The sequence below is a fragment of the Rhinoderma darwinii genome, chromosome 3 (genome assembly GCF_050947455.1).
Source record: "Rhinoderma darwinii isolate aRhiDar2 chromosome 3, aRhiDar2.hap1, whole genome shotgun sequence".
Lineage (NCBI taxonomy): Eukaryota > Metazoa > Chordata > Amphibia > Anura > Rhinodermatidae > Rhinoderma > Rhinoderma darwinii.
The window spans coordinates 380,346,741-380,373,911 of record NC_134689.1 but is presented as its reverse complement, the minus strand read 5'-3'; the positions used below and the strand labels follow the sequence as shown (position 1 = coordinate 380,373,911).

Sequence of the window (27,171 nt, the reverse complement as noted above, 5' to 3'; positions counted from 1 at the left end):
TGCTCACCGGGGTCTCTAGTTGTGGTGCGGTGGCTACCGCGGCTGTATGGCACTTCCACTCTCACAGGGTTGAGTGGGAATAAATTCTCTATCTTTCTTGGCAGCGGCGGTTATTGCGACGCCGGCTGGGTAACTTTCAAGATGGCGGCGTCCAGTGACTTCCGCTAGTTCTGGCTGGTGTTTTCCGTCCCCGGCACAACAAGAGGTAGGAACTTTGGTTCCGCTGTGCACGTGATGTTCCACAGTTGCTAGGCAGATTCTGGCTCTTCCCACCAGGAGGTGGGCGGGCTGTTACTTGGCGGTTATTCTGGTGTCCGCTTTCCCGCTGTAACGCTGTCAGCTGGTTAACCCCTCGTGGGCTGGAACAAAATGCGGCTGTGACGCAGCAGGCAATTTCTAATCAAATATAGACTCTAGTACCACGCTTTTTCCTTCACACAGACAGCGATATCTTCATGCAATAGTCTCGTAATGCACCCTGGAGGGGCCACAGTAAATTTCACAAAGTCTCTGAAATCACACTGCTGCTGTTTAAACACTGGGTTTTCCAAGATGGCTGATTAACCCCTGTTTTGCTGGGTACATTTCTCTATGCAGCGATTTTTCAACAGCAACAAAGTCTCATAACTCCTAATTTCTTTAGGAGGCACAGAGGTGATATAACAATCCTGTTTGTGACGCCAATTTAAGAATTCAACAACCCGGTGGTGATGGGGTAGTGCAAGGTGGTCCAGGGACACGGTGGCTGGGCCTTCAAGCACTCCCTGCGGAGCCGTTACAGGGAAATGGAGGGGATCTGCACTGTAAGGTCAATGTTAATGGTGGTAGTTGTAGTTTTTCCCTTTCTGTGGCACACCCAGTTATACAGCCTCTCAATCTGATGGTATTTGGGGTGCCCTTGTTGGCAATGTGGGTGCAGATTGAATACACGGGAGACAGTTGAATAACTTGTAAATAGTAACTTACGGTCTTTTACTTCAAGTTTGGTAGGGTACAGACAGGGGCGTAACTAGGAAAGACTGGGCCCCATAGCAAACTTTTGACTGGGGCCCCCCCTCCGCTGGGTATCACACAACCCCCCCCCCCCCTTGTAGATAGTGCCTCCCTATAGATTCCACCACACAGCGCCCCCCTATAGATAGCACCATACACGCCCCCTGTAGATAACGTCTTACAGCCCCAATCCCCCCTGCAGATAACGGTATACAGAGTCCCCCTGTAGATAATGGCATACAGAGTCCCCCCTGTAGATAACGGCATACAGAGTCCCCCCTGTAGATAACGGCATACAGAGTCCCCCCTGTAGATAACGGCATACAGAGTCCCCCCTGTAGATAACGGCATACAGAGTCCCCCCTGTAGATAACGGCATACAGAGTCCCCCCTGTAGATAACGGCATACAGAGTCCCCCCTGTAGATAACGGCATACAGAGTCCCCCCTGTAGATAACGGCATACAGAGACCACCCTGTAGATAACGGCATACAGAGTCCCCCCTGTAGATAACGGCATACAGACCCCCCTGTAGATAACGCCATACAAACCCTCCCTGTAGATAACGCCATACAGACCCCCCTGTAGATAACGCCATACAGACCCCCTGTAGATAACGCCATACAGACCCCCCTGTAGATAACGCCATACAGAACCCCCCTGTAGATAACACCATATAGCCCTCCCCCCCCCAAAAAAAAACGGCCTATTGTTTGTCCTACAAAAGAGATGTATCCCTTATCCACAGGATAGGGGATACATGTGTGATCGCTGGCTGCGATAAGGAGAACCGAAAGTCCCCCCAAGTTCTCCATGACAAACCTCGGCCTTCCGGAGTCTGCACAGTTCAATAAAAATGAAAGGTGCGCTGGTCACGCATGCGCACAAGCGCGACCAGTGCACAATTCATTTCTACGGAGCTGCAGACAGACCCCGGAAGTCCGCGGTCTGTCATGGAGAACTTCGGGGGACTTTCGGTCCCCCGTTCTCCTCATTGCTGGGCGTCCCAGCGATCACACATGCATCCCCTATCCTGTGGATAGGGGATGCATGTCTTTTGTAGGAACAACCCCTTCAGTGGCGTCGCTCTGTAGCAGCCATAGCGGCTGCTAGCAGAGCCTCCGGCTATTCCTGCGGACCCCGTAGCAGCCGTTACGGCTGCTATAGCGTTAGTTATGCCACTGGGTACAGATGCAATGGCTGCAGTTGAACTGTCTTCACTGTGTTCTCTCTTGTGTGGAGTGATGACTGCTCATGCTTTATCTAGTGTTTGCCTGTCATGCTATTAGCAGCCGCAAGGTGTCACTGCAGTACCAGTTACTTAAAGAGGCTCTGTCACCAGATTTTGCAACCCCTATCTGCTATTGCAGCAGATCGGCGCTGCAATGTAGATTACAGTAACGTTTTTTGTTTTTTTTTTAAACGAGCATTTTTGGCCAAGTTATGACCATTTTTGTATTTATGCAAATGAGGCTTGCAAAAGTCCAAGTGGGTGTGTTTAAAGTAAAAGTCCAACTGGGCGTGTATTATGTGCGTACATCGGGGCGTGTTTACTACTTTTACTAGCTGGGCGTTCTGACGAGAAGTATCATCCACTTCTCTTCAGAACGCCCAGCTTCTGGCAGTGCAGACACAGCCGTGTTCTCGAGAGATCACGCTGTGACGTCACTTCCCCAGGTCCTGCATCGTGTCAGACGAGCGAGGACACATCGGCACCAGAGGCTACAGATGGTTCTGCAGCAGCATCGGCGTTTGCAGGTAAATCGATGTAGCTACTTACCTGCAAACGCTGATGCTGCTGCAGAATCAACTGTAGCCTCTGGTGCCGGTGTCCTCGCTCGTCTGACACGATGCAGGACCTGTGAGTGACGTCACAGATCTGCACTGCCAGAAGCTGGGCGTTCTGAAGAGAAGTGGATGATACTTCTCATCAGAACGCCCAGCTAGTAAAAGTAGTAAACACGCCCCGATGTACGCACATAATACACGCCCACTTGTACTTTTACTTTTCAACACGCCCAGTTGTACTTTTGCAAGCCTCATTTGCATAAATACAAAAATGGCCATAACTTGGCCAAAAATGCTCGTTTTTTAAAAATAAAAACGTTACTGTAATCTACATTGCAGCGCCGATCTGCTGCAATAGCAGATAGGGGTTGCAAAATCTGGTGACAGAGCCTCTTTAAGATATAGGGCTGGCTGACAGGAAGTGAAGGACAGTGGGAGCCATGTGACACGTGTGGGGAGTGCGGGAGAGAGGGGCTGCACCCTGTGAGGAAGAGTTAGGGTTTTCCTCAGTCTGAAGCAGTGAATGGAGGCTGAATTGCATCCTTATTATCCAGGAACAACAGAAGAGAGTCCAGTGTATGACTGATTCTCTGAACGAAGCAGCTCTGATATGGTGAAGAAGTCTGCTGAAAGCTGCAGGACCCTCAGACTCTCTTATTGGCACCCAGCAGACCCTGCAAGACAAGTTATGTGTTACACTCTAGCCTTCTGGTGAAGCAGAGTGTGTGGTTATCTGCAAAGCTGCTGTTTAATGGTGAGTTGGTCTTAAAGGGACGGTAGCCTGCAAATTGAATTGTGGACTATGAACTAATGCTGTGGCACAATTTCCCTGTCGGCAGAGTAAATTGGGTTGCTTGTAATGTTTACAAGCAACCGCTCGAGTGTGTTACTGGTGATACTGTGAAAGGTAGTGGTTAAACCACCACTAGGACCCGCAGTGGTGTAGCAGCGACGTTCACTAAGTTCTTGGCGCAACCAAGAGCAGAGGGCTCCTCCCTTACTCTTGGAGTAGGACGTGAGGTAGTGGGGTGGTTCCCGCAGTGACCCACGGAGGCGCAGTAGGAACAACGACCATCCGGTCGGACACGAATATTAGACGCAACCGGTACAGGGTGGGACTCCTGCGTTCAGTTGAGGTCCCCGGCCTCGTGTTGACCACTCAGCGTATTACTACTCTAATTCACATTAATAAAGTACGAAAGAAATCAATTGTCTCCTTATTGCCACTCAAAATGCAGGCTGGCAGGTGAGGAGATGAGGCAGAGGATTCCTTCTGAATTTCCTCCTTTGAGTCTCTCATGAGCTGGATTCGCTCTCTCTGGTAATTACACAGCTGGTTTACATGTGTGTTTCTCCAGGTTTGATCCAAGATCTCTAAACTGGATTTTCTCCTCAGAGCTGCAGGGTTTCTCCCTGCACATGAACTACTACCCACTCCAACTGTTACTGGGTTCTCCCCTGAACTAACTGCTTCAAAAACTACCAGGGATCCACCTTGACTTCTCCCCTCAGTCCAGCCTTAAAGGAACAGTTTTAACTGTTTGCCGACACAGGATGAGAATGCTCGTCCTGAGCAGCGAGTACTTTGCGCATTAGGACGAACATTCTCATCCTGTGTGACAGCCGTCTGCGCGCGATCGAGAGCAGGGCAACGGCTGTAATACACAGCTATAGCCCCGCTCTAACGGCGGAGAGAAGAGAAACTTCTCACCGTCGATAACCCCTTGAATGGCGCAATAAAAGCTGATCGCGGCGTTCAAGTAGAGGGGACTGCACTTTGATCGCGTCACAGAAAATCTCTGTGATGTGATCAAAGCCCATAACTTGTATGGCCAGACAGCCCAGGCTCCATTCAAGGACCCTAGGGCTGTCTATACATATTTCCTGTTGTTAAGGCATACTGAGGTATGCCCTAACAGCTGCCTGTGTACAATCAGTACACAGGCTAATGTACTGGCATATAGATCTATGCCAGTACATTACAGTTAATAAATAAATAAAAATCAAAATGAATAATCCCTTTATGAGATTGAAAAAAAGTTCAATTAGTTAAAAAAATTATTAATGTTAAATTAAAAAAAAAACAGGGTAAAAAAAATACATAGAAATACACATTTTTTTACAATAAATAAACTTTTTAAAATATAAGTCCCAAAACATGACATAATATAGACATATTTGGTAATGCCGCGACCGAAACAACCTGTACAACAAATATGAAACATTATATATGATGATCGGTGTAAAAAAAATATATATTAAAACTGCTGCGGAACTGCTTTTTTTCTGCATTTTCGCCAAAATAAAAATGTATATAAATTAAAATGATAATGTATTTGTACCAATAAATGGTACCTACAGAAAGTACAACTTGTCCCGCAACAAACAAAGTCTCCTACAACTACGTCGTACAAAAAAGGAAAAAGTTATGAGCGTCGGGATGCAAAGAGGGAAATAAAAAAAAATTGTTCTGTCCTCAAGGCCAAAATTGACCGTGTCCTTAAGGGGTTAAACACACATTTTTCCATGCAATGTCAGAAATCACAGTACATTGCTGCAGTGTATATGGGACACTGCACAAGAGAAACAGACCATCGTTAGGCTGAAGAAAATGAAGAAATCCATCAGAGAGAAGCATAAATGTTAGGAGTGGCCAAATCAACAGTTTCGTACATTCTTGAAAAAAAAAGAGCGCACTGGTGATCTCATGAATTCCAAAATGCCTGGACGTCCACAGAAGACAACAGTAGTGGATGATCGCAGAATCCTTTCCATGGTGAAGAAAAACCCCTGCACAACATCTACCCAGGGGTGAGATCCGGCCGGTTCGCCCCGGTTCTCCCAAACCGGTTGTTAAAATGACAGCCGATTCGCAGAACCGGGTGAAGCGGGAAGCCGGAACTGGTCCCCTGCGCTCAATTGTATCCACGTCCTTAGGACGCGGATATACTTGAGTTGACTAGCGCTGCCGTGGCCAGGCACATGATGCCCCCCCATTCAGCGCTTTAGTGATGATGCAGTCGGCGCGATGGCGATGACGTCATCGCGCCGCTGCATCGTTCGGATGGAGGAGGACTGACGTCGCTGGAGGATGGCGCGGCAACGGGACAGGTAAGAAAATGTGTTTTTTTCCTTCTACTGTGGGCACTATAGGGCACTACATAGGGAACTATACAGGGAACGAGAATTAGACTATAGGGAACCAACTACAGGGGACTATATAGGGGGACATACTAAAAAGAAGGAAGAAAAATAATTAACATTATTACTAATGGGAAGAAAATATAAAAAAGGGCATCATGAATTTTTTATGTTTGGTAGACATGGCATGAACAGATTTTCTTTGTAGTTCATGAGGAAATAAACAAAAATTCCATATAAGCAGACGCCTTAGAATATTCCTGTGCTTTATAGACCAGGAATGAACAGGATAAGTGTAGTTTATAGTGGAATGAACACATATTCCATAGAAACAGATGCGTAATTATTTTCCTGTGCTTGATAGACCTGGAATGAACACATTCCCTTATAAACGACACATATATCTGGTTCATTCCAGGTCTATAAAGCACAGGAAAAGAATTCCACATCTGTGTCTATGGAATATGTGTCAATTCCCTTATAAACTACACATGCATCCTATATGACCGAGAAGAGAACAGATGCCAATGCACAAGAACATTTAGAAAAATGAGCAAAATATTTTATTGAAAATGACATATACATACAAAATGATAAAAAGAATCCATAAACCAACAGGTTAAAAAGACCAAACCGCCATACAATGTATAAGGAAGGTAACGTCTGAAGTTGACGTACAATAATGACAACCAAAAGATATGATCTAATAATCAGGGTACATAAATGCATAAGTATGAATGATACATTAGTGAATAAATGCAAGAAAATGTATGAACATCAAGCACATACCCATTGATCAACCAGATGGAAGCACGGCGATGTGTCTGCCCCAACGCGCGTTTCGGCGCAACTGCCTTCGTCTGGGGGTAGCGTTTTAAATGATGTGTATACCACTATATATGGGGATGGGCCAGCCAATCGTGGAATAAAAGAAAGGGGGAGAAACCCAAGTATAAACATGTAATAATACATGTTTCGCTGCATGTTTACCGGTCGCTTACCTCGTGGTGAAGCCGGTGGCCGCACCTACCAGAAACGCCAATCACGAGAGGCCAGGGTCGGATGCACGTCATCGCGTCAGAGGACGCGGTCACGTGGATCCGAAACCCGGCGCATCATGAGGGCGGGACGGAGGCCGGGCACCCCTCTACCAATCAGAAGGAGCGACACAGCGAAAAGGTAAGTAACCCAGGATAGGACAGTATATACAAAATTGGCCGTGAAGCCAAATTATTCAAAACGTCAAAAACAACGTATGTTTCAGTATAGCACACATATAAGCAGGCAAATTTGAATGAAGTGTAACGTTATGACAAAAGACAACTTGAAGAAGCATGAATGCTAAATAGCTCTATGGTGAAAAGATGATGAAATGATGTGATCCGTGAAATTATACTGAATAAATTTTAATAAATCGTGAGGAAAAAGACAAATACACTGAAAAACAGTGCCTAAGTACTAGGAGCAAGAAAAAATAATGAATAAATTCCTGCATCAGTAAAATAATAAATGATGGATGCATGCAAAAATACGTGAAAAGAATATATATAATGAAAGTGAAAAATATATTGGATGAGGGAATATGTGTATGTATGTGTTTTGTGAAAGTAAGTGAATGAATGAATGAATATAGAATAAATGAAAAATGTAAAAATAAGTAGAGTGAGTAATTACACATGCATCCTGTTCATTCCAGGTCTATCAAGCACAGGAAAAGAATTACGCATCTGTGTCTATGGAATATGTGTTCATTCCCTTATAAACTACACTTATATACTGTTCATTCCAGGTCTATCAAGCACAGTAAACATTTTTACACATCTGTTTCTATGGAATTTATTTTTATTTTCTCATTAACTACAAAGAAAATCTGTTCATTCCAAGTTTTTGAAACTTAAAAAACTCTTATTTTTTTATATATTTTCGCCCATTACTAATATTGTTCATTCTTTTTCTTCATTCCTTTTAGTATGTCTCCTATATAGGGGCCCTTATCTACAGGGAATGCCACAGGGGGCCCTATCTACAGGGTAATGCCACATAGGGCCCCATGTGGCGTTCCCTGTAGATAGGGCCCCCTGCGGGGTTTCCTGTACATAGAGACCCCTGTGGCATTCCCTGTAGATAGAGCCCCCTGTGGCGGTACCTGTAGATAGGGCCCCATGTGGTGTTCCCTGTAGATAGGGCCCCATGTGGCGTTCCCTGTAGATAGGGCTCCCTGTGGGGTTTCCTGTAGATAGAGACCCCTGTGATGTTCCCTGTAGATAGAGACCCCTGTGATGTTCCCTGTAGATAGGGCCCCATGTGGGGTGCCCTGTAGATAGGGCCCCATCTACAGGGAGTGCCACAGGGGGCTCTATCTACAGGGAATGCCACAAGGGGCTCTATCTACAGGAAACGCCACAGGGGGCCCTATCTACAGGGACCGGCACATGGGCTCTATCTTCAGGGAACGCCACATGGGGCCCTATCTCCAGGGACCGACACAGCGGGCTCTATCTCCAGGGACCGCCACAGGGGGCTCTATCTCCGGGGACCGCCACAGGGGACTCTATCTACAAGGAATGCCTCAGATGGCTCTATCTACAGGGAACGCCACAGGGGGCTCTATCCACAGGGAACGCCACAGGGGGGCCTATCTTCAGGGGGCACTATACAGGGAACTCTACAGGGGGCACTATACAGGGAACGCTACAGTGAATGCCACAGGGGGCACTATCTACAGGGAATGCTGAAGGGGGCACTGTCTGCAGGGAACGCTAAAGGGGGCACTATCTACAGGGAACGCTACTACCTAGCTCAATAGGAGAACTGTCTATAGAGGGCTCTACAGGGAGCACTATCTACAGAGGGCTCTATGAGGGGCACTATCTACAGGGGGCACTGTGTGGGGTGCATTACTTTACAGTGTGACACCATTTTATTCAGGGGCACAGTGTATGTTACTATTAGAGTCAGGGACACAGTTTGTAGCGCTATTATATTCGGGGACACAGTGTATGATACTATTATATTTGGGGGCATATAGTGTGGTACCATAAGAATTTGCTCTTCATTTATATGAGCAGAAATGCTGAAAAAGTGAGCTTCCGAAGACATCTGAACAGAAAATTTACCCATTTCCGCAGAAATGGGTCATGGCCCGGAGGCATCATAGAGTTCTGGACCAGATGGAAAAGTAAAGAGAACGACTACAATCTGAGAAGTCGTCACCGGTGAGTCACTAAATGTAAATGTTTATTCTCCCTGTAACTGCTCATTAGTGTAGTCACTGTATGATCTGCAGCGAGCTGATGTGTGTATCGTTCTTTTTTGTGAAAAAACAACTCCCAGCATATCCTTACCATCGTTCTGGCTTTACTGGGAGCTGTAGTTTTGTGCCGTACAAACTTATATGGCAGGGGTTAAACTAAATTTGCAAATGATCTCTGTACTGATCTGTATTTGTACTAGTGCTGTATATATGGACCGAGCTTGGTTATGGTGCTGTGTATATATATATATATATATATATATATATACACTACCGTTCAAAAGTTTAGGGTCACTTAGAAATGTCCTTATTTTTGAAAGAAAAGCACAGTTTTTTTCAATGAAGATAACATTTAATTAATTATAAATACACTCTATACATTGTTAATGTGCTAAATGACTATTCTAGCTGCAAACGTCTGTTTTTTAATGCAAAATCTACGTAGGTGTATAGAGGCCCATTTCCAGCAACCATCACTCCAGTGTTCTAATGGTACATTGTGTTTGCTAACTGTGTTAGAAGGCTAATGGATGATTAGAAAACACTTGAAAACCCTTGTGCAATTATGTTAGCACCGCTGTAAACAGTTTTGCTGTTTAGAGGAGCTATAAAACTGACCTTCCTTTGAGCTGGCTGAGAATCTGGAGCATTACATTTGTGGGTTCGATTAAACTCTCCAAATGGCTAGAAAAAGGGAGCTTTCATGTGAAACTCGACAGTCTATTCTTGTTCTTAGAAATTAAGGCTATTCCATGCGAGAAAATGAAGATTTCCTACAACGGTGTGTACTACTCCCTTCAGAGGACAGCACAGACAGGCTCTAACCAGAGTAGAATGAGAAGTGGGAGGCCCCGCTGCACAACTGAGCAACAAGACAAGTACATTAGAGTCTCTAGTTTGAGAAATAGACGCCTCACAGGTCCTCAACTGGCAGCTTCATTAAATAGTACCCGCAAAACGCCAGTGTCAACGTCTACAGTGAAGAGGTGACTCCGGGATGCTGGCCTTCAGGGCAGAGTGGCAAAGAAAAAGCCATATCTGAGACTGGCTAATAAAAGGAAAAGATTAATATGGGCAAAAGCACACAGACATTGGACAGAGGAAGATTGGAAAAAAGTGTTATGGACAGACTAATCGAAGTTTGAGGTGTTTGGATCACACAGAAGAACATTTGTGAGACGCAGAACAACTGAAAAGATGCTGGAAGAGTGCCTGACGCCATCTGTCAAGCATGGTGGAGGTAATGTGATGGTCTGGGGTTGCTTTGGTGCTGGTAAAGTGGGAGATTTGTACAAGGTAAAAGGGATTTTGAATAAGGAAGGCTATCACTCCATTTTGCAACGACATGCCATACCCTGTGGACAGTGCTTGATTGGAGCCAATTTCATCCTACAACAGGACAATGACCCAAAGCACACCTCCAAATTATGCAAGAACTATTTAGGGAAGAAGCAGGCAGCTGGTATTCTACCTGTAATGGAGTGGCCAGTGCAGTCACCAGATCTCAACCCCATAGAGCTGTTGTGAGAGCAGCTTGACCGTATGGTACGCAAGAAGTGCCCATCAAGCCAATCCAACTTGTGGGAGGGGCTTCTGGAAGCATGGGGTGAAATGTCTCCCGATTACCTCAGCAAATTAACAGCTAGAATGCCAAAGGCCTGCAATGCTGTAATTGCTGCAAATGGAGCATTCCAAGACGAAAGCAAAGTTTGAAGGAGAAAATTATTATTTCAAATAAAAATCATTATTTCTAACCTTGTCAATGTCTTGATTATATTTTCTAGTCATTTTGCAACTCATTTGATAAATATAAGTGTGAGTTTTCATGGAAAGCACAAAATTGTCTGGGTGACCCCAAACTTTTGAACGGCAGTGTATATATATATATATATATATATATATATATATATATATATATATATATATGTGTATGTATGTACTGAGCTTGGCTCTGGTGCTGTATATGTATATATATATATAATAGATCCAAAGATAGGAGCAGCACTGTGTCGATAGCCAGAAACGGTTGGTGCTAGCTTCAAATATCAAGGAGTGACGTGCTCCTCATGCATATATCCAAAAAAAGAGACTGGAAGCAGCACTCAGCAAAAAAATGTGAATTTATTCACCCAACACAGCAACGTTTCACTTCCTCCATTGAAATGCTTCCATGGAGGAAGTGAAACGTTGCTGTGTTGGGTGAATAAATTCACATTTTTTTTGCTGAGTGCTGCTTCCAGTCTCTTTTTGTTGGATATATATATATATGTACTGAGCTTGGTTCTGGAGTCATATGCATCATAACAACCAAGCTCAATACATAGATACAGCACCAAAGAGAAGCTCAAAACATATATACAACTCCAGAGCTAAGCTCTACATATAAATACAGCACCAGGACAAAGTACAGTACACATATACTGCACCACAACAAAGCTCAGTACATATATACAACACCAGAACCAAGCTCAGAACATATATACAACTCCAGAACTAAGCTCCGTATAAAAATACAGCACCAAAAACAAAGGTCAGTACATATATATAGCACCACAACAAAGCTTAGTACATACATACAGCACCAGAACAAAGCTCAGTACATATATACAACACCAGAACCAAGCTCAGAACATATATACAACTCCAGAACTAAGCTCCGTATATAAATACAGCACCAAAAACCAAGGTCAGTACATATATGTAGCACCACAACAAAGCTTAGTACATACATACAGCACCAGAAAAAAGCTCAGTACATATATATCAGAACAATCAAGCTCAAAACATATATTTATATATATATATATATATATATATATATATATATATGTGTGTACTGAGCTTTGTTCTGGTGCTGTATATTTGTACTGAGCTTTGTTCTGGTGCTGTATATATGTACTGAGCTAGCTCCTGGCTCCGTATCTGTGCATTAGCCGGGAGAGTTGTTGTGGCTTACTGCGTGCGCCGCACTGTCCTCCACCCTTCTCATGTGCGCAGTCTAACTAAATGGGCTGAACACGCTTAAGATATTGAATGTGCGCAAATAGGCGTATACATAATGGATGAGTTTAATATAATGTGCGGGTAGGTCTGTACGCTTATGTAATTATATAAATAGTGTGGCAATCCACACAAACATTCTGGACAGGAAATTTCTTTATTTAGATTCCACTTTAATGTAGGGGGTATTTGGAATATCATAATTGTTTTATTTTATTAGAATAATTTTCAATAGCGCAGTACACCGCAACCCCCCCCCCGCAGGTCTTCGGCCGAAAAACAGGGAACCTGTTGTTAAAAATTTGAATCCCACCCCTGTATCTACCCAAGTGAAGAACTCTTCCCCTGGAAGTAGGTGTATCAGTTTCTAAGTCTACCATAAAGCGAAGACTTCATGAGAGCAAATGCAGGGGGTTCACCACAAGGTGCAAACCATTAATCAACCTCACAAATAGAAAGGCCAGATTAGACTTTACCAAACAACATCTAAAGAAGCCGCCCAGTTCTGGAACAGCATGAAACTAAGATCAATCTGTACCAGAATGATGGGAGGAAGAATGTATGGAGAAGGCCTGGAACGGCTCATGATCCAAAGAACACCACATCCTCTGTAAAACATGGTGGAGGCGGTGTGATGGCATGGTGGAGGCGGTGTGATGGCATGGGCATGCATGGCTGCCAAAGGCACTGGGTCACTGGTGTTTATTGATGTGACTGGAGACAGAAGCAGCCGGATGAATTCTGAAGTGTTCAGGGATTCACTTTCTGCTCAGATTCAACCAAATGCAGCAAGGTTGATTGGACGTCGCATCACAGGACAAATGGACAATGACCCAAAACATATTGCGAAAGCAACCCAGGAGTTTATAAGGCAAAGAAGTGGAATATTCTGCAATGGCCGAGTCAATTACCAGATCTCAACCCGATAGAGCGGCATTTCACTTGCTTAAGACAAAACTTAAGGCAGAAAGACCCACAAACAAACAACAACTGAAGACGCTGCAGTAAAGGCCGGCAAAGCCTCACAAAGGAGGAAACTCAGCGTGTGGTGATGTCCATGGGTTCCAGACTTCAGGTAGTCATTGCCGGCAAAGGATTCTCTACAAAGTATTAAAAATTGTATTTATGGTAATGTTAATTTGCCCAATTACTTTTGAGCCCCTCAGATGAGGAGGCTGTGTAGAAAAATGGTTGCAATTCCTAAACGTTTCACAGGATATTTTTGTTTAACCCCTTGAATTAAACCTGAAAGTCTCCTCTTCAATTTCCTCTCAGTTGTTTCATTTCAAATCCAATGTGGTGGCAGCAGAGCCCGAATCGTGAAGATTGTGTCACTGTCCAAATAATTCTGGACCTTCTGTATATCACCCTCAAACAGATGGGTTAGTAGAGCGGTTTAATAAAACCCTAAAGCATATTGAGAAAAAGATATTAGAAAAAGATGGTCGTGATTGGAACTGACTTCTGCGATACATAATGTTTTCCATTAGGAGCTGCTACGAGCTTAAACAGGGTTCACTTTCTTTGAGTCTATGTCTAACACCCACTGAGTCTACTGTGACGTGTTTCTAGCTCTCAAGAGCCTTTACTCATAGATAGGGGAGGACATATAAAACATACAAAAAAATTATAAGATCTCAAAAAAGCTACAAAATTAGTACAAAACATTAGTAGTTCATAATAAGATAATTTTTTACATTAAGACCATATGGACTCGCTGGAACATATATAATGTACATACATAAAGACAGATATTTAGACATACAGGCTAATATACATCCACACATCTGGAATATATACATACAGGTAAATATATAGACGTACAGACACATATACACACATACACATACACACACACACACACACACACACACACACACACACGCACACCGGCAGATAAATACACAGACAGGAACATATGCAAATAAATAAAAGGCACATATATACAAGCACAAAGACACATTCACAAACAGACCCATATATACCCACACAGGCACATATATACACAGCACAGATAGTGTAGTTATGTCACCTGAAGTCCTATGTAACACCACAGATAACACAGTGATAACTGTGATTACAGATAATGTAGTAGATGTTGCCTGCAGTCCTATGTAACACCACAGATAAAGTCATAATTCTCTGAGTACAGATAATGTAGTAGTGTTGCCTGCAGTCCTATGTAAGACCACAGATAATGTAGTTATGTCACCTGAAGTCCTATGTAACACCACAGATAACATAGTGATAACTCTCTGATTACAGATAATGTAGTAGCTGTTGCCTGCAGTCCTATGTAAGACTACAGATAATGTAGTTATGTCACCTGAAGTCCAATGTAACACCACAGATAACACAGTGATAACTCTCTGATTACAGATAATGTAGTAGCTGTTGTCTGCAGTCCTATGTAACATCACATAACACAGTGATAACTCTCTGATTACAGATAATGTAGTAGCTGTTGCCTGCAGTCCTATGTAAGACTACAGATAATGTAGTTATGTCACCTGAAGTCCTATCTAACACCACAGATAACACAGTGATAACTCTCTGATTACAGATAATGTAGTAGCTGTTGCCTGCAGTCCTATGTAAGACTACAGATAATGTAGTTATGTCACCTGAAGTCCTATGTAACACCACAGATAACACAGTGATAACTCTCTGATTACAGATAATGTAGTAGCTGTTGCCTGCAGTCCTATGTAACATCACAGATAACACAGTGATAACTCTCTGATTACAGATAAAGTAGTAGCTGTTGCCTGCAGTCCTATGTAACATCACAGATAACACAGTGATAACTCTCTGATTACAGATAATGTAGTAGCTGTTGCCTGCAGTCCTATGTAACACCACAGATAAAGTCATAATTCTCTGAGTACAGATAATGTAGTAGTGTTGCCTGCAGTCCTATGTAAGACCACAGATAATGTAGTTATGTCACCTGAAGTCCTATGTAACACCACAGATAACACAGTGATGACTCTCTGAGTACAGATAAAGTAGTAGCTGTTGCCTGCAGTCCTATGTAACATCACAGATAACACAGTGATAACTCTCTGATTACAGATAATGTAGTAGCTGTTGCCTGCAGTCCTATGTAACACCACAGATAAAGTCATAATTCTCTGAGTACAGATAATGTAGTAGTGTTGCCTGCAGTCCTATGTAAGACCACAGATAATGTAGTTATGTCACCTGAAGTCCTATGTAACACCACAGATAACACAGTGATGACTCTCTGAGTACAGATAATGTAGTAGCTGTTGTCTGCAGTCCTATGTAACATCACAGATAACACAGTGATAACTCTCTGATTACAGATAATGTAGTAGCTGTTGCCTGCAGTCCTATGTAACATCACAGATAACACAGTGATAACTCTCTGAGTACAGATAATGTAGTAGCTGTTGCCTGCAGTCCTATGTTACATCACAGATAACACAGTGATAACTCTCTGAGTACAGATAATGTAGTAGCTGTTGCCTGCAGTCCTATGTAAGACCACAGATAATGTAGTTATGTCACCTGAAGTCCTATGTAACACCACAGATAACACAGTGATAACTCTCTGAGTACAGATAAAGTAGTAGCTTTTGCCTGCAGTCCTATGTAACATCACAGATAACACAGTGATAACTCTCTGATTACAGATAATGTAGTAGCTGTTGCCTGCAGTCCTATGTAACATCACATATAACACAGTGATAACTCTCTGAGTACAGACAATGTAGTAGATGTAAGAGACAAACACATGCAGAGACACAGACAGACAGAGACACACACACACACACACACACACACACACACACACACACACACACACACACTGTAACATATAGACATACAGACACAGAGACACACACTGTATACACACTACACACACAGACACTCACCATGTCTCCTTGCTGACAGCATCACAGGTCAGGACGGGCTGTGGGTGGAGCTTCCTCTCTGCTTCTCGGCGTGTGTGTAACAGCAGAGCACAGAGTAGAGGCTGAGCTGGAAGACTCCCTGGCCGTCACAGACCCCAGTCAGAACACCGTAATTTCCTGTCTCTTCCTAAAGCTGCTGCAGGTGTCCGACATACGGGCCGCCTATCAGCAGCGATCAGCTGCTCTTCGGTGCCCCCCCTTTCCCTACCACCTAGTTGCGCCCGGGGCACATGCCCCGCCTGCCCCCCCTAGCAACGCCCCTGACCACAGAACACCTTCAGAGTTCTTTTTCAGTCTATGCTTTGAAGCTGTTTTGGCGGCATGAGAAGGATCTAAGCAATAATAGGCAAGTGGTTTTAATGTTATGGTTGATGTGGATGTGTATAAATTACAGGGGAACATTTTTGAGCCGACCTAACAAAATTGCACAGAAAACTGGTCTTTTATGGTGGTGGTCCACTCAAAGAAAATAGTATAGAGGTTAAAGTGTGTAATGCAGACAGCAAACATTTACAACACACAAATAAATAGCCCTCTCATTCTAAGTCCCCAGTATGACTCTACCATTTAGTCTTAGGGTATGTTCACACGTAGTCAACCAAAACGTCTGAAAATCCAGAGCTGTTTTCAAGGGAAAACAGACCCTGCTTTTCAGACGTTTTTTACCAACTCGCATTTTTACCAACTCATTTTTTTACCAACTCGTTTTTGGAGCTGTTTTCATTGGAGTCTATGAGAAAACAGCTCCAAAAACGTCTGAAAGAAGTGTCCTGCACTTCTTTTGACGAGGCTGTATTTTTACGAGTCGTCGTTTGACAGCTGTCAAACGACGATGCGTAAATAACAGGTCGTCTGCACAGTACGTCGGCAAACCCATTCAAATGAATGGCCAGATGTTTGCCGACGTATTGCAGCCCTATTTTCAGACGTAAAACGAGGCATAATACGCCTCGTATACGTCTGAAATTTGGCCGTGTGAACATACCCTTAGTCTTCAGCATGGCTCCCCTCATATTCCTAGTCCCCAGCATGGATCCCCTTTTATTCCTAGTCCGAAGCATGGTTCTTCCTTTCATTTTTAGTCTCTAGCATGGATCCCCTCTCATTCCTAATCCCCAACATAGCTCCCCTTTCATTACTAGCTCCAGCATGGTTCCCCTCTCATTCTTAGTCCCCAGCATGGCTCTCCTCTCATTCCTAGTTCCCAACATAGGGAAGAGTAATTTAATGTAGCGCATAGTGCTTTTAGTGTTATCTCTGTTGACACTTGCTGATAATTGATCTCCTGAGCCCACTTCATACTTCCCCTCTCCCAACTAGAACAGACCTCTATATTATTATTATCTGACTCTTATATTAACCGGTTGCTGACACAGGGAGAGTATACTTGTCCTGAGCAGCCTGTGCTTACCACATTAGGACGAGTACTCTCGTCCTGCGTGCAAGACAGTGTGCTGACGCGATCAGGAGCGGCGCAACGGCTGTGACAGCCGCACCCCCACTCTAGCCTCTTCTCTCCGCCGTTAACCCCTTGAGTGGCGCGATCAAAGCTGACAGCGGCATTCAACGTGAAAATGAGAAGGGGGTCTTTACTTTGATCACGTCACAGGAAATCCCTGTGATGCGATCAAGGCTCATACCTTGTATGGCCAGACGACCCAGGATCCATTGAAGGACCCCAGGGCTGTCTGACCATATTTCCTGTTGCTAGGGCATACTGAGGTATGCCCTAACAGCTGCCTGAGTACAATCAGTAGACAGGCTAATGTACTGGCAAACAGGCCAGTGCGTTAAAAAATCTAAATGAGAAATCCACCTATGGGATTAAAAAAAAAGTTCAATTAATTAATAAAAAAAAACAAGTAATGTTATTAAAAAAAATCTGTAAAACAATACATAGAAATGCACATTTTTTACAATTAATAGACTTTACAGAATATAAGTCCCAAAACATGAAATAATATACACATATTTGGTATCGCCACGACCATAACAACCTGTAATGTTACAGAAAAAAATGGGGAATATCCTCCAGCTCACCTTGTCACAGGCATGGTATAGTGATCAGCGCACGGATCCTCGTGTCGGCACACGCAAGGGAAACAGCAGAAAAAAGGGGCAGTTGGAGCCAGCGCTGAAGTGGAACAATCTGTTAAAAACGGGAATCTTCTTCCAAGTTTTAATGTTGCTTTGTTAAAAACAATGGACAACGAAAAATGGTGGTGACGGGCAGGTAATGTCCAAAGTACAGAGAGTGTTGAAGGGGATAGGCGGTAGCCTACGCGTTTCAGACCCCTGCTGGGTCCTTAGTCATGGCTTATGGTTTTCACAAAGCAACATTAAAACTTGGAAGAAGATTCCCGTTTTTAACGAACCTGTAATGTTATTTATAATGATCGGTGTATGATGTAAAAAAAAACAGAATGAGGACTGCAGCAAAACTGCTTTTTTTCTACATTTTTGCCAAAATACAAATTTATATCAATTAACCCATTAAAGGGGTTTTCCAGAAGCAAAAAATTACTTTTAGTTAAACTAAACAATGGAAAACATATAACTTTGTAATGTACTTACGTTTGATTAGATGAATGTAGCGTCGTATCCCGTCTTCCGTCACGTGACCGCTTGGTAATGCAAAATGTGCACTTCCTGTGCAGACCCGTCCATTCGCTCCGCTACCTAAGTTCCGGTTTCCGGCTTTCACAATGCACGGTTACGTCACAAATGACGTAACTGTACCACGTGTTTCTGCTTAGTGCATGCGTGGTTAAGGCTGGGTTCACACGATCATGTTACGTCCGTAATGTACGGAACGTATTTGGGCCGGAAGACCCGGACCGAACACAGTGCAGGGAGCCGGGCTCTTAGCATCATAGTGATGTACGATGCTAGGAGTCCCTGCCTTGCTGCGTGGAACTACTGTCCCGTACTGTAATCATGTTTTCAGTACGGGACAGTTGTCCTGCCGCGAGGCAGGGACTCCTAGCATCGTACATCACTATGATGCTAGGAGCCCGGCTCCGCTCCAGGAGAAGTCCCATATATGGATACAGTGACGTTAGGGACTTCTGAAGTGAAATCCCCGGCGATTTGGCCGGGGATTCCACTCCAGGAGAAGTCTCTGCCTTCACTGTCCATATATGTACACAATGACGTCAGGGACTAGTATAAATAATAGTGAGACACACTAAAGCCTCATGCACACGACCATAGCCATGTGCACGGCCATGATCTTGGGGTCGGCCGGCCGCAGTGTCCCACCCGCGAACTGCCCGCAAATCGCGGGCCGTGCACGTGGCCGCGTCCATTATTTTCTATGAGTCTGGATCGCAGAACACGGCCGTAATAAGAAATATCCGTTCTTTCTGCGGTCCAGGGTCCTGGGCCATGCACGGACCTTGGAAACCACGGTCATGTGCATGGGCCCATAGAAGTGAATGGGGCCGCAATTCTCCCCTGGATTTTCGGGGGAATTGCGCCCACAAAAGCACGTTCGTGTGCATGGGGCCTTACATACATTTATAGTAAATTATGTAAAAAATTTGTTTGCTTCACTGTAAGGCCCTGTTCACACAGAGTTTTTTTGCAGGCAGAAAATTTTGCCTCAAAATTCCGCCTGAATTTTGAGGCAGATTTTATTCTGCCTGCACGCTGTTTGCCACGTTTTTCGTCGGCGGACATTGAGCGCAACGGGCAAAAACGCTGCGAAAATCACTTTCTCTGCCTCCCATAAATGTCAGAGGGAGGTCAGAGGAGTAAATGCCCAAAGATAGGGCATGCCGCTTCTTTTTCCCTCAATGGCCGCGGGCAAAAAACGTGGCAAACGGCGTGCAGGCAGGTCAAAATCTGCCTCCAAATTCAAGACAGAATTTTGATGCAGAATTTTCTGCCAGCAAAAAAAACTCAGTGTGAACCTAATACAGGATCTCTTGGAACAGATCCAGCAGCAGGTGAGGTAAATGTGCTGACTGGATTGTGTGTACCAAGATGTCTGACCTAGGTACTAGGGTCAAAAAAGAAAAATCTAAACAAATTAACTCTCTATTGACCCGAATTGCTGCACTAGAAAAAGTACATAAAAAATCAGCGGCACAAGATGCTCAAGTCGAACTTGGCACTCTGAGAGTAAAACTAAAAGACTTATTGAATTTGAAAATGGCCAAAAATCTGATGTACTATAGGCAGAAGATATATGCACATGGGGACAAGGGAGGTAGGCTCATGACGGCACTTATTAAAAAGCAAAAAGAAAAATCTTTCATTTCAAGAATTAGGGGAGTTGATGGGATAATGCACACCTCCACGTCTGAGATAGCTAAAGAATTCATGTCATTCTATTCCTCCCTTTACAACATCAGGGAAGAGGAAACTGGAACTCAGTCTGATCAGAGGGACACACGGGTTCTTGACTTTTTAGGGTCACTCAAACTACCCACTCTCTCCTCAGAAGAGGCTGACACTCTTATACACCCTATTACGGTAGAGGAGGTGAGGAGCGTAATTTCTTCTTTCCCAACTGGTAAAAGCCCAGGCCCAGATGGCTTCTCTCTCACCTATTATAGAAAATTTCTAGACTATCTGTTACCACACCTGACCCACATGTGTAACGCGCTTTTAAATGGCACCCCTTCTCGAAACAATCTTTAGAAGCATATATCACCATAATACCGAAGGAGGGAAAAGACACATCCCTATGCGCTAGCTACAGACCTATATCCTTATTGAATATTGACTTGAAGATATGGGCCAAACTCTTGGCGCTGAGAATTGGAACCCTATTGCCTAAACTAGTTGATCCGGATCAGATGGGGTTTGTAAGAGGAAGGGAAGGTAAACATAACGCGAGAAGACTGATAAACTCTATTCATTATGCTAAATATTTTAAACTACCTTTAATACTTATGGGCACTGACGCTGAGAAAGCGTTCGATAGAGTGGCCTGGGATTTCATGAAACAAGTGCTAGCTAAATTTTTATTCCCACCTCAATTTATTGCAGCAATTTTCTCACTTTATACAGAACCGCATGCTCGGATACGGGTTAATGGGGTCCTCTCACCGTCCTTTTCCATCACGAACGGTACTAGACAGGGATGCCCACTATCCCCCACTCTTTTCATTTTGACTTTGGAAACCCTCCTGCAAAAAATTAGATCAGACTCTCTGATAATGGGGTTACAGATAAGAGAACGTACACATCTAGTGGCGGCCTTTGCAGACGACATACTCCTCATGGTTACTAACCCGCAACAAGCGCTACCCACGGCTACAACATATTTTTGCTGAGTATGGAAGGGTCTCCAACTTCAAGATTAATTATAACAAATCTGAAATACTAAATATTTCCCTTCCTCCCTCTTTAGCACAGGAACTACAACGAGACTCGCTCTTTTCATGGCCTTCTCACTATATTACATACCTGGGTGTCCAAATACCGAGCCAATTACAAGACCTATATAAGCTTAACTACCAACCACTCTTAAAGAAAGTGTCGACACACCTCTCCTCTTATCACATACCCTTCATGTCCTGGATGGGTCGCAAAAATCTTTTGCAGACATACATATTGCCGATACTATTATATGTTATGAATATGGTCCCTATATATCTACCAAAGACCTTCTTTACACTTGTGAGACGTATATTTTCCTCCTTCCTGTGGAATCAGCGTAGGCCCCGTCTGTCCTATAAATTATTGTCGCTAAAACGGGATAGAGGAGGTTTGGGGCTACCGGACGTGGAGCTGTACTATAAGGCGATTCATCTACAAAGATGGATGGATTTGGCATCGCCGGGGTCAATGGATTGGTGTATAGAACCGGAGACAGCACCCTTAGGTAGAGATTCTTTGAGACTGCTGTGGTTACCCAACCAGAGAGCTCTAAAATCCATCACAAATCCTCTCCTGAAGGTAACACTCTCGGTGTGGATATCGCACAAAGCAGTGAGCATACCTCCCTGGACGCCCTCGCCGATTATGCCTGCCTCTCTATTGCCTTACAATGTTGAATATAAGGATCCCCCACCAGACGATGTATGGGACTTGTTTTCTCATATGAATATTTCAAACTTGCTAGAAGCTAATATGGTTCCCTCAACGGCCAAAATTAGATCACTGGTCTCACCGGGCTCTCTAAATTTCCTTCAGATCAATCATGTGCAACAAGTTTGCAAGACCTTCCTAGCTTCCCAAAAAAGCAGTAGAGATCTGGGCGATTTAGAGAAAATGCTCCTTGTCAAGGAGGTGACTAAATGCAAATGATCTAGAATATACCCCATACTGCTGAGCTTAGGCACACCTGGGACCCCAACTTTTCTAGTGTCCTGGGAAATGGAATTGAACAAGAAATTCACTGAACAGGAACATAAATGGATATTGAGACACTCTCATGGTTTTTCCAGGTGTGTAAAACTTCAGGAGAACCATTACAAATTATTAACAAGGTGGTACAAGACGCCGGAGCGAATGCACCATCTGGGTTTAGCGGCCTCTAAGTTATGCTGGCGCTGTCAAGGGGATGTGGGGACACTGTCCCACATCTGGTGGTATTGCCCGCTGGTCACAGGCTTCTGGAAAGAGATATCAGTGGAGATTAACAAAATCTGTAACTCCGACATACCCCTTTCTATAGAATTGATAGCTTTGGCATTGCCCTAAAAAACATTCAAACCCTCTAAAGTACACCTAGCCGCACACCTGATAGCTGCGGCCAAATACTTAAAGGAACAGTGTCATGGCAAATAATTTTTTTATATGTTAAAGATGTTAGTGCTGTAATAAAAACGTTTATATTCATTTGTGTGTTTGTGTTTTACTGTTTCTTATTTTTACACTTTTTCTTCCCTATGGGGGCTGCCATTTTTTGTTCCATTTCTGTGTGTGTCGATTAACGACACACACAGACATGGAGTACGGCAGCCACAGTCCCATAGGGACTGTGAACGGCTCCCGTCCCATTCACGTCCGTGTACGGCGTCTGTGTGGGAACTGCGCATGCGCCGCTCCCACACAGTCCTATTCGAAATTGGCGCCGTCCGGCGCCATTTTCCTGTGGACCGGAAGTCGCGGCCGGACTGTAATATTACTACTTCCGGTCGCGGCTTCCGGACCTGTGCACATGGAACAGCGGCAGCAAAGGGAGCGGACGGGCCGGAGGGAGCCGCGGCGGCAGGAGCAGGTAAGAGATTTCAATGTATGTTAGTGTTTGTGTGTGTTTACTACTGTATGTAAACCTACTACACTGTGGGTTACCTCAAAAAATGGCGACACACAGTGTAGGAGGTTAAACCTTTCAAACCCCTCGTTTATCCCGGCACTAGCCAGGATAAAGGAGGGGGGGATGCTGAGAGCTCACTAGAGCGAGGGCTTTTAACCCAATGTTGCAATGCTGCAATTTTGGGAACTAGCTCCATCTAGTGACCAAAAATGGGTAGTATTATAAATTTGAAAAAATTTATAATATTTCCTGACTCGCGAAAAAAATAAAAAAATTTTTTACAATGTTTAATCACCTACACACTAAATGTTTAATTTTTTTAAAAAAAACATGTTTTTAGGGCAACACCATGCCTTTAATCCCCCTTTACTGGCTGCAAACCGCCTCCCCATCCAAAACACAATGGTTGGACAAGGTTCAGCAGATTTGTAGTTTGGAGGAGCTGACCAGTTGGCAAGAACACACTCATGTAAAATTCTTACACACTTGGAGACCGTGGCTACATTATAGAACGAGCATACATTGAAGGTGCATAAACGAACGTATGAGATGCACAGTCTACTGAAAAATTTTGCATTGAAATGAGGTTGAAAAGAGCTGTAACGACAAATTCCTGTAAACTACATAATCTTGTTACCCTTCCCCCCCCCCCCTTACCTTGTTTTTCTTTCCTCCCCTGTTGTGCCACGGTTTCTTCAAACTTGTACCTATATCTTAATGTACCTGAAATGCTTGTCTTTTAGATCTTATTTCTTGTGATAATGTACAATTACCCAAAGATGATGGCCTTTATGTATGTTTCTAAACCCATGTTGCACATGGGTACAGTTATGTTATTTGCTTTTATGTTTGTTTTTACTCTTTTCAAAAATAAAAAACAGATTTGACAAAAAAAAAAAAAAAGATGTCTGACCTAGGTGGAGTGGGCAGACTTAGGGTATGTTCACACGGCCTATTTTCATCCGTTTTTCGGGCCGTAAACTCCCGAAAAACGACCGAAAAATCGGACGCAGAATGCCTCCAAACATCTGCCAATTGATTTCAATGGGAAAACAGCGTTCTGTTCCGAAGGAGCGTTTTTTATGTGTTTTTTTACGCATAAAAAAAACGGCCGCGAAAAGAAGTGCAGGAGACCTCTTGAGGCATTTTTGGAGCCGTTTTCCATAGACTGCAGTGAAAAAAGCTACAAAAACAGCCGTAAAAAACACAGCGAAAAGTGGAACAAAAAACATCTGAAAATCAGGAGCTGTTTTCTCTTGAAAACAGCTCCGTATTTTGAGACGTTTTTGACTCTGCGTGTGAACATACCCTGACATTTATCAGGCTGTGAAAGGGGCGGGGGAAGGAGATGGGTGCCTGTACTTAGATCAGGGATAGATGGAGGCACAAAGGATAATGATGATTATTACTGTGTAAGGGCTTATTTAGACGAACGTGTAATACGTCTGTGCAACGCGCCGTATTTTCACGCGCCTCGCACGGACCTATGTTAGTCTATGGGGCTGTGCAGACTGTCCGTAAGTTTCACGCAGCGTGTCCGCTGCGTAAAACTCTCGACATGTCCGATATTTGTGCGCTGTTCGCGCATCACGAACCCATTGAAGTCAATGGGTGCGTGAAAATGACGCGCAGCACACGGAAGCACTTCCGTGTGACGCGCGTGATTCGCGCAACAGCAGTAAAAAGTATGAATGAAACCAGAAAAACAGCACATGCTTTTCTGTTTACAAACATACAAACAGAGTGTCAGAATGATGGCGGCTGCGCGAAAATCACGCAGCCACGAATCATACGCAGCTGACACACGGAGCTGTTAAGTACCTTTTGCGTGCGCAAAACGCAGCGTTCTTTGCGCATGCAAAAGGCACACACTGGTGTAAATCCGGCCTCAGACCGTGTGCAGGGAGGGAGCCGTCTGCCTGTAATCTGTAATTAGAGCAGGGAAGGACCATGTGACCATAGAGGGGCGTGGCAGTATGCAAATAGCTGAGGTGCTTTGGAGGATGGGGGGGAGATGCAACTGTCTCCTCAGATGCAGCAGGGGATCATGGGTATGGTGGGTTACAAGACAGGAAACAGACAGTAAGGGATGTAAACAAACAGCAAGGGATGTAAACAGACAGAAAGAGCAGCAGTGACGATGGAAATCAAACAGAAACTGGTTAGAAGTTTAGGGGTATTAGGGAAGGCAAACCAAGGATAGGGGACACTTTTTAGAATTTATTTTTTTCCTGGACAAACCCTTTTAAGGACCTATGATGAAAATGAACATCATGGTCAGCTGCTAGATCGCGCACCATGATGTTAATTTTCGTCATTGCTTCAAACTGTCACCGTGTGTAACAGACAGCTGATCGGGGGACCAATCAAAGTGGTCCCAGCCTGGCGATGGCTGTGATTAGTCAGTCACTGACACAGACCAATGACAGCTGTCAATGTTACAAAGGCAGGAGAAAAAGCCAGTACACGACTCTGATCTCCTCACTGCTGTCAGAGGTTGTGAGGAGAACGGAGCTGCGTCAGCCTGTCTTCCAGTCAAGTAAAAAAAAAAAAAAAGAGATTTAACCCCTTCATATCTGCCCCAGTGCCCCTGTGATCCCTCCCCACCCATCCATATACCCCCTCCTGTCATTTTGTGTCACACAAATAAAATAATTTGATTATAAATAGAGTTTTAGGTAGCGCTAGGTGTAGAGAGTTAGGTAGCGTTAGGTGTAGTGTGTTAGGTAGCGTTAGGTGTAGGGTGTTAGGTAGCATTAGGGTTGGGCGTTAATTTGCGTTAGCTAGGTGTAGGGCTTTAGGTAGTGCTAGTAAGGGTTACGTTATTATGGTTTCATATAAAAAAAAATATTAAAAATATAAAAATTATATTAAAAAAAAATAAGTTAATATAGTTATAAGTTAGTCTCAGATATATATATATATATACATAGATAGAGAGAGAGAGAGAGCGAGATATACAATGTATCTGTGGTTGTATACAGCTGAGGAAGCGTTTGAGATAATGTGTTCAGACACAGACAGCGCTAGTGAGCCCGATTGGCTGTCCACAGCCACATATAATCCCCAGATTCCTGATTTTACTTCTGCATCACGGATTAATATAGATACCACCGGATATAGTGCGGCAGATTTTTTTAAATTCTTCTTTTCAGAAGGCTTAATTAACTTAATGGTTATACAAACCAATTTGTATGCTCAACAATCTATGACAAGTAACGTGGGGTCTTTTTATGCCAGATCCAACATCTGGTATCCAGTCGACCAGTCAGAAATGCTAACATTTTGGGGCCTTCTTTTAAATATGGGCATTGTAAGAAAGCCCACTAAAAGGTCATATTGGTCGACTAATGTCCTGTACGATACCCCCATGTATCATGCAGTGATGAAATGTGAACGTTCTGAGGCTATAATGCGTTTCCTTCACTACATGGACAATTCCCAATGTCCACCAGAAAGTGACCCCAGCTATGATCGGCTATATGAAATAAGGCCTCTTATTAGCCATTTTAATTTAAAACTTGCAGAGGCATATACCCCAGAAATGGATCTTGCCGTTGATGAATCCCTGGTTCTATCCAAGGGGAGATTAAAATTCCGGCAATATCTACCCAGCAAGAGAGCCAAATATGGCATGAAAGTCTATAAAATCTGTGAAAGCAGCACTGGCTGCACCCACCGTTTTAGGGTATATGAGGGAAAGGATACCCAAATGAACCCTCCTGAATGCCCCCCATGCTCAATTTAAATGGACCAATCGTCTGGGACCTAATTTACCCACTACTAGACAGGGGGTACCACTTGTAAATTGACAATTTTTATAAAAGTGTTCCCCTGTT

At 43.8% G+C, this 27,171-nt stretch overlaps 1 protein-coding gene across 1 annotated transcript in view; it reads left to right on the top strand.

Annotated features, from left to right (window-relative positions):
• The window catches only part of LOC142750523 (uncharacterized), a 28,349-nt gene extending 5,739 nt beyond the window's left edge, over positions 1–22,610 (top strand). The window contains exons 3-4 of the mRNA XM_075859526.1: positions 22,193–22,359; positions 22,518–22,610. Of these exons, the coding sequence (XP_075715641.1) occupies positions 22,193–22,359; positions 22,518–22,610 (260 nt within the window). The remainder of the gene's footprint in view (positions 1–22,192; positions 22,360–22,517) is intronic.
• The last annotated feature ends 4,561 nt before the right edge of the window (positions 22,611–27,171 follow it).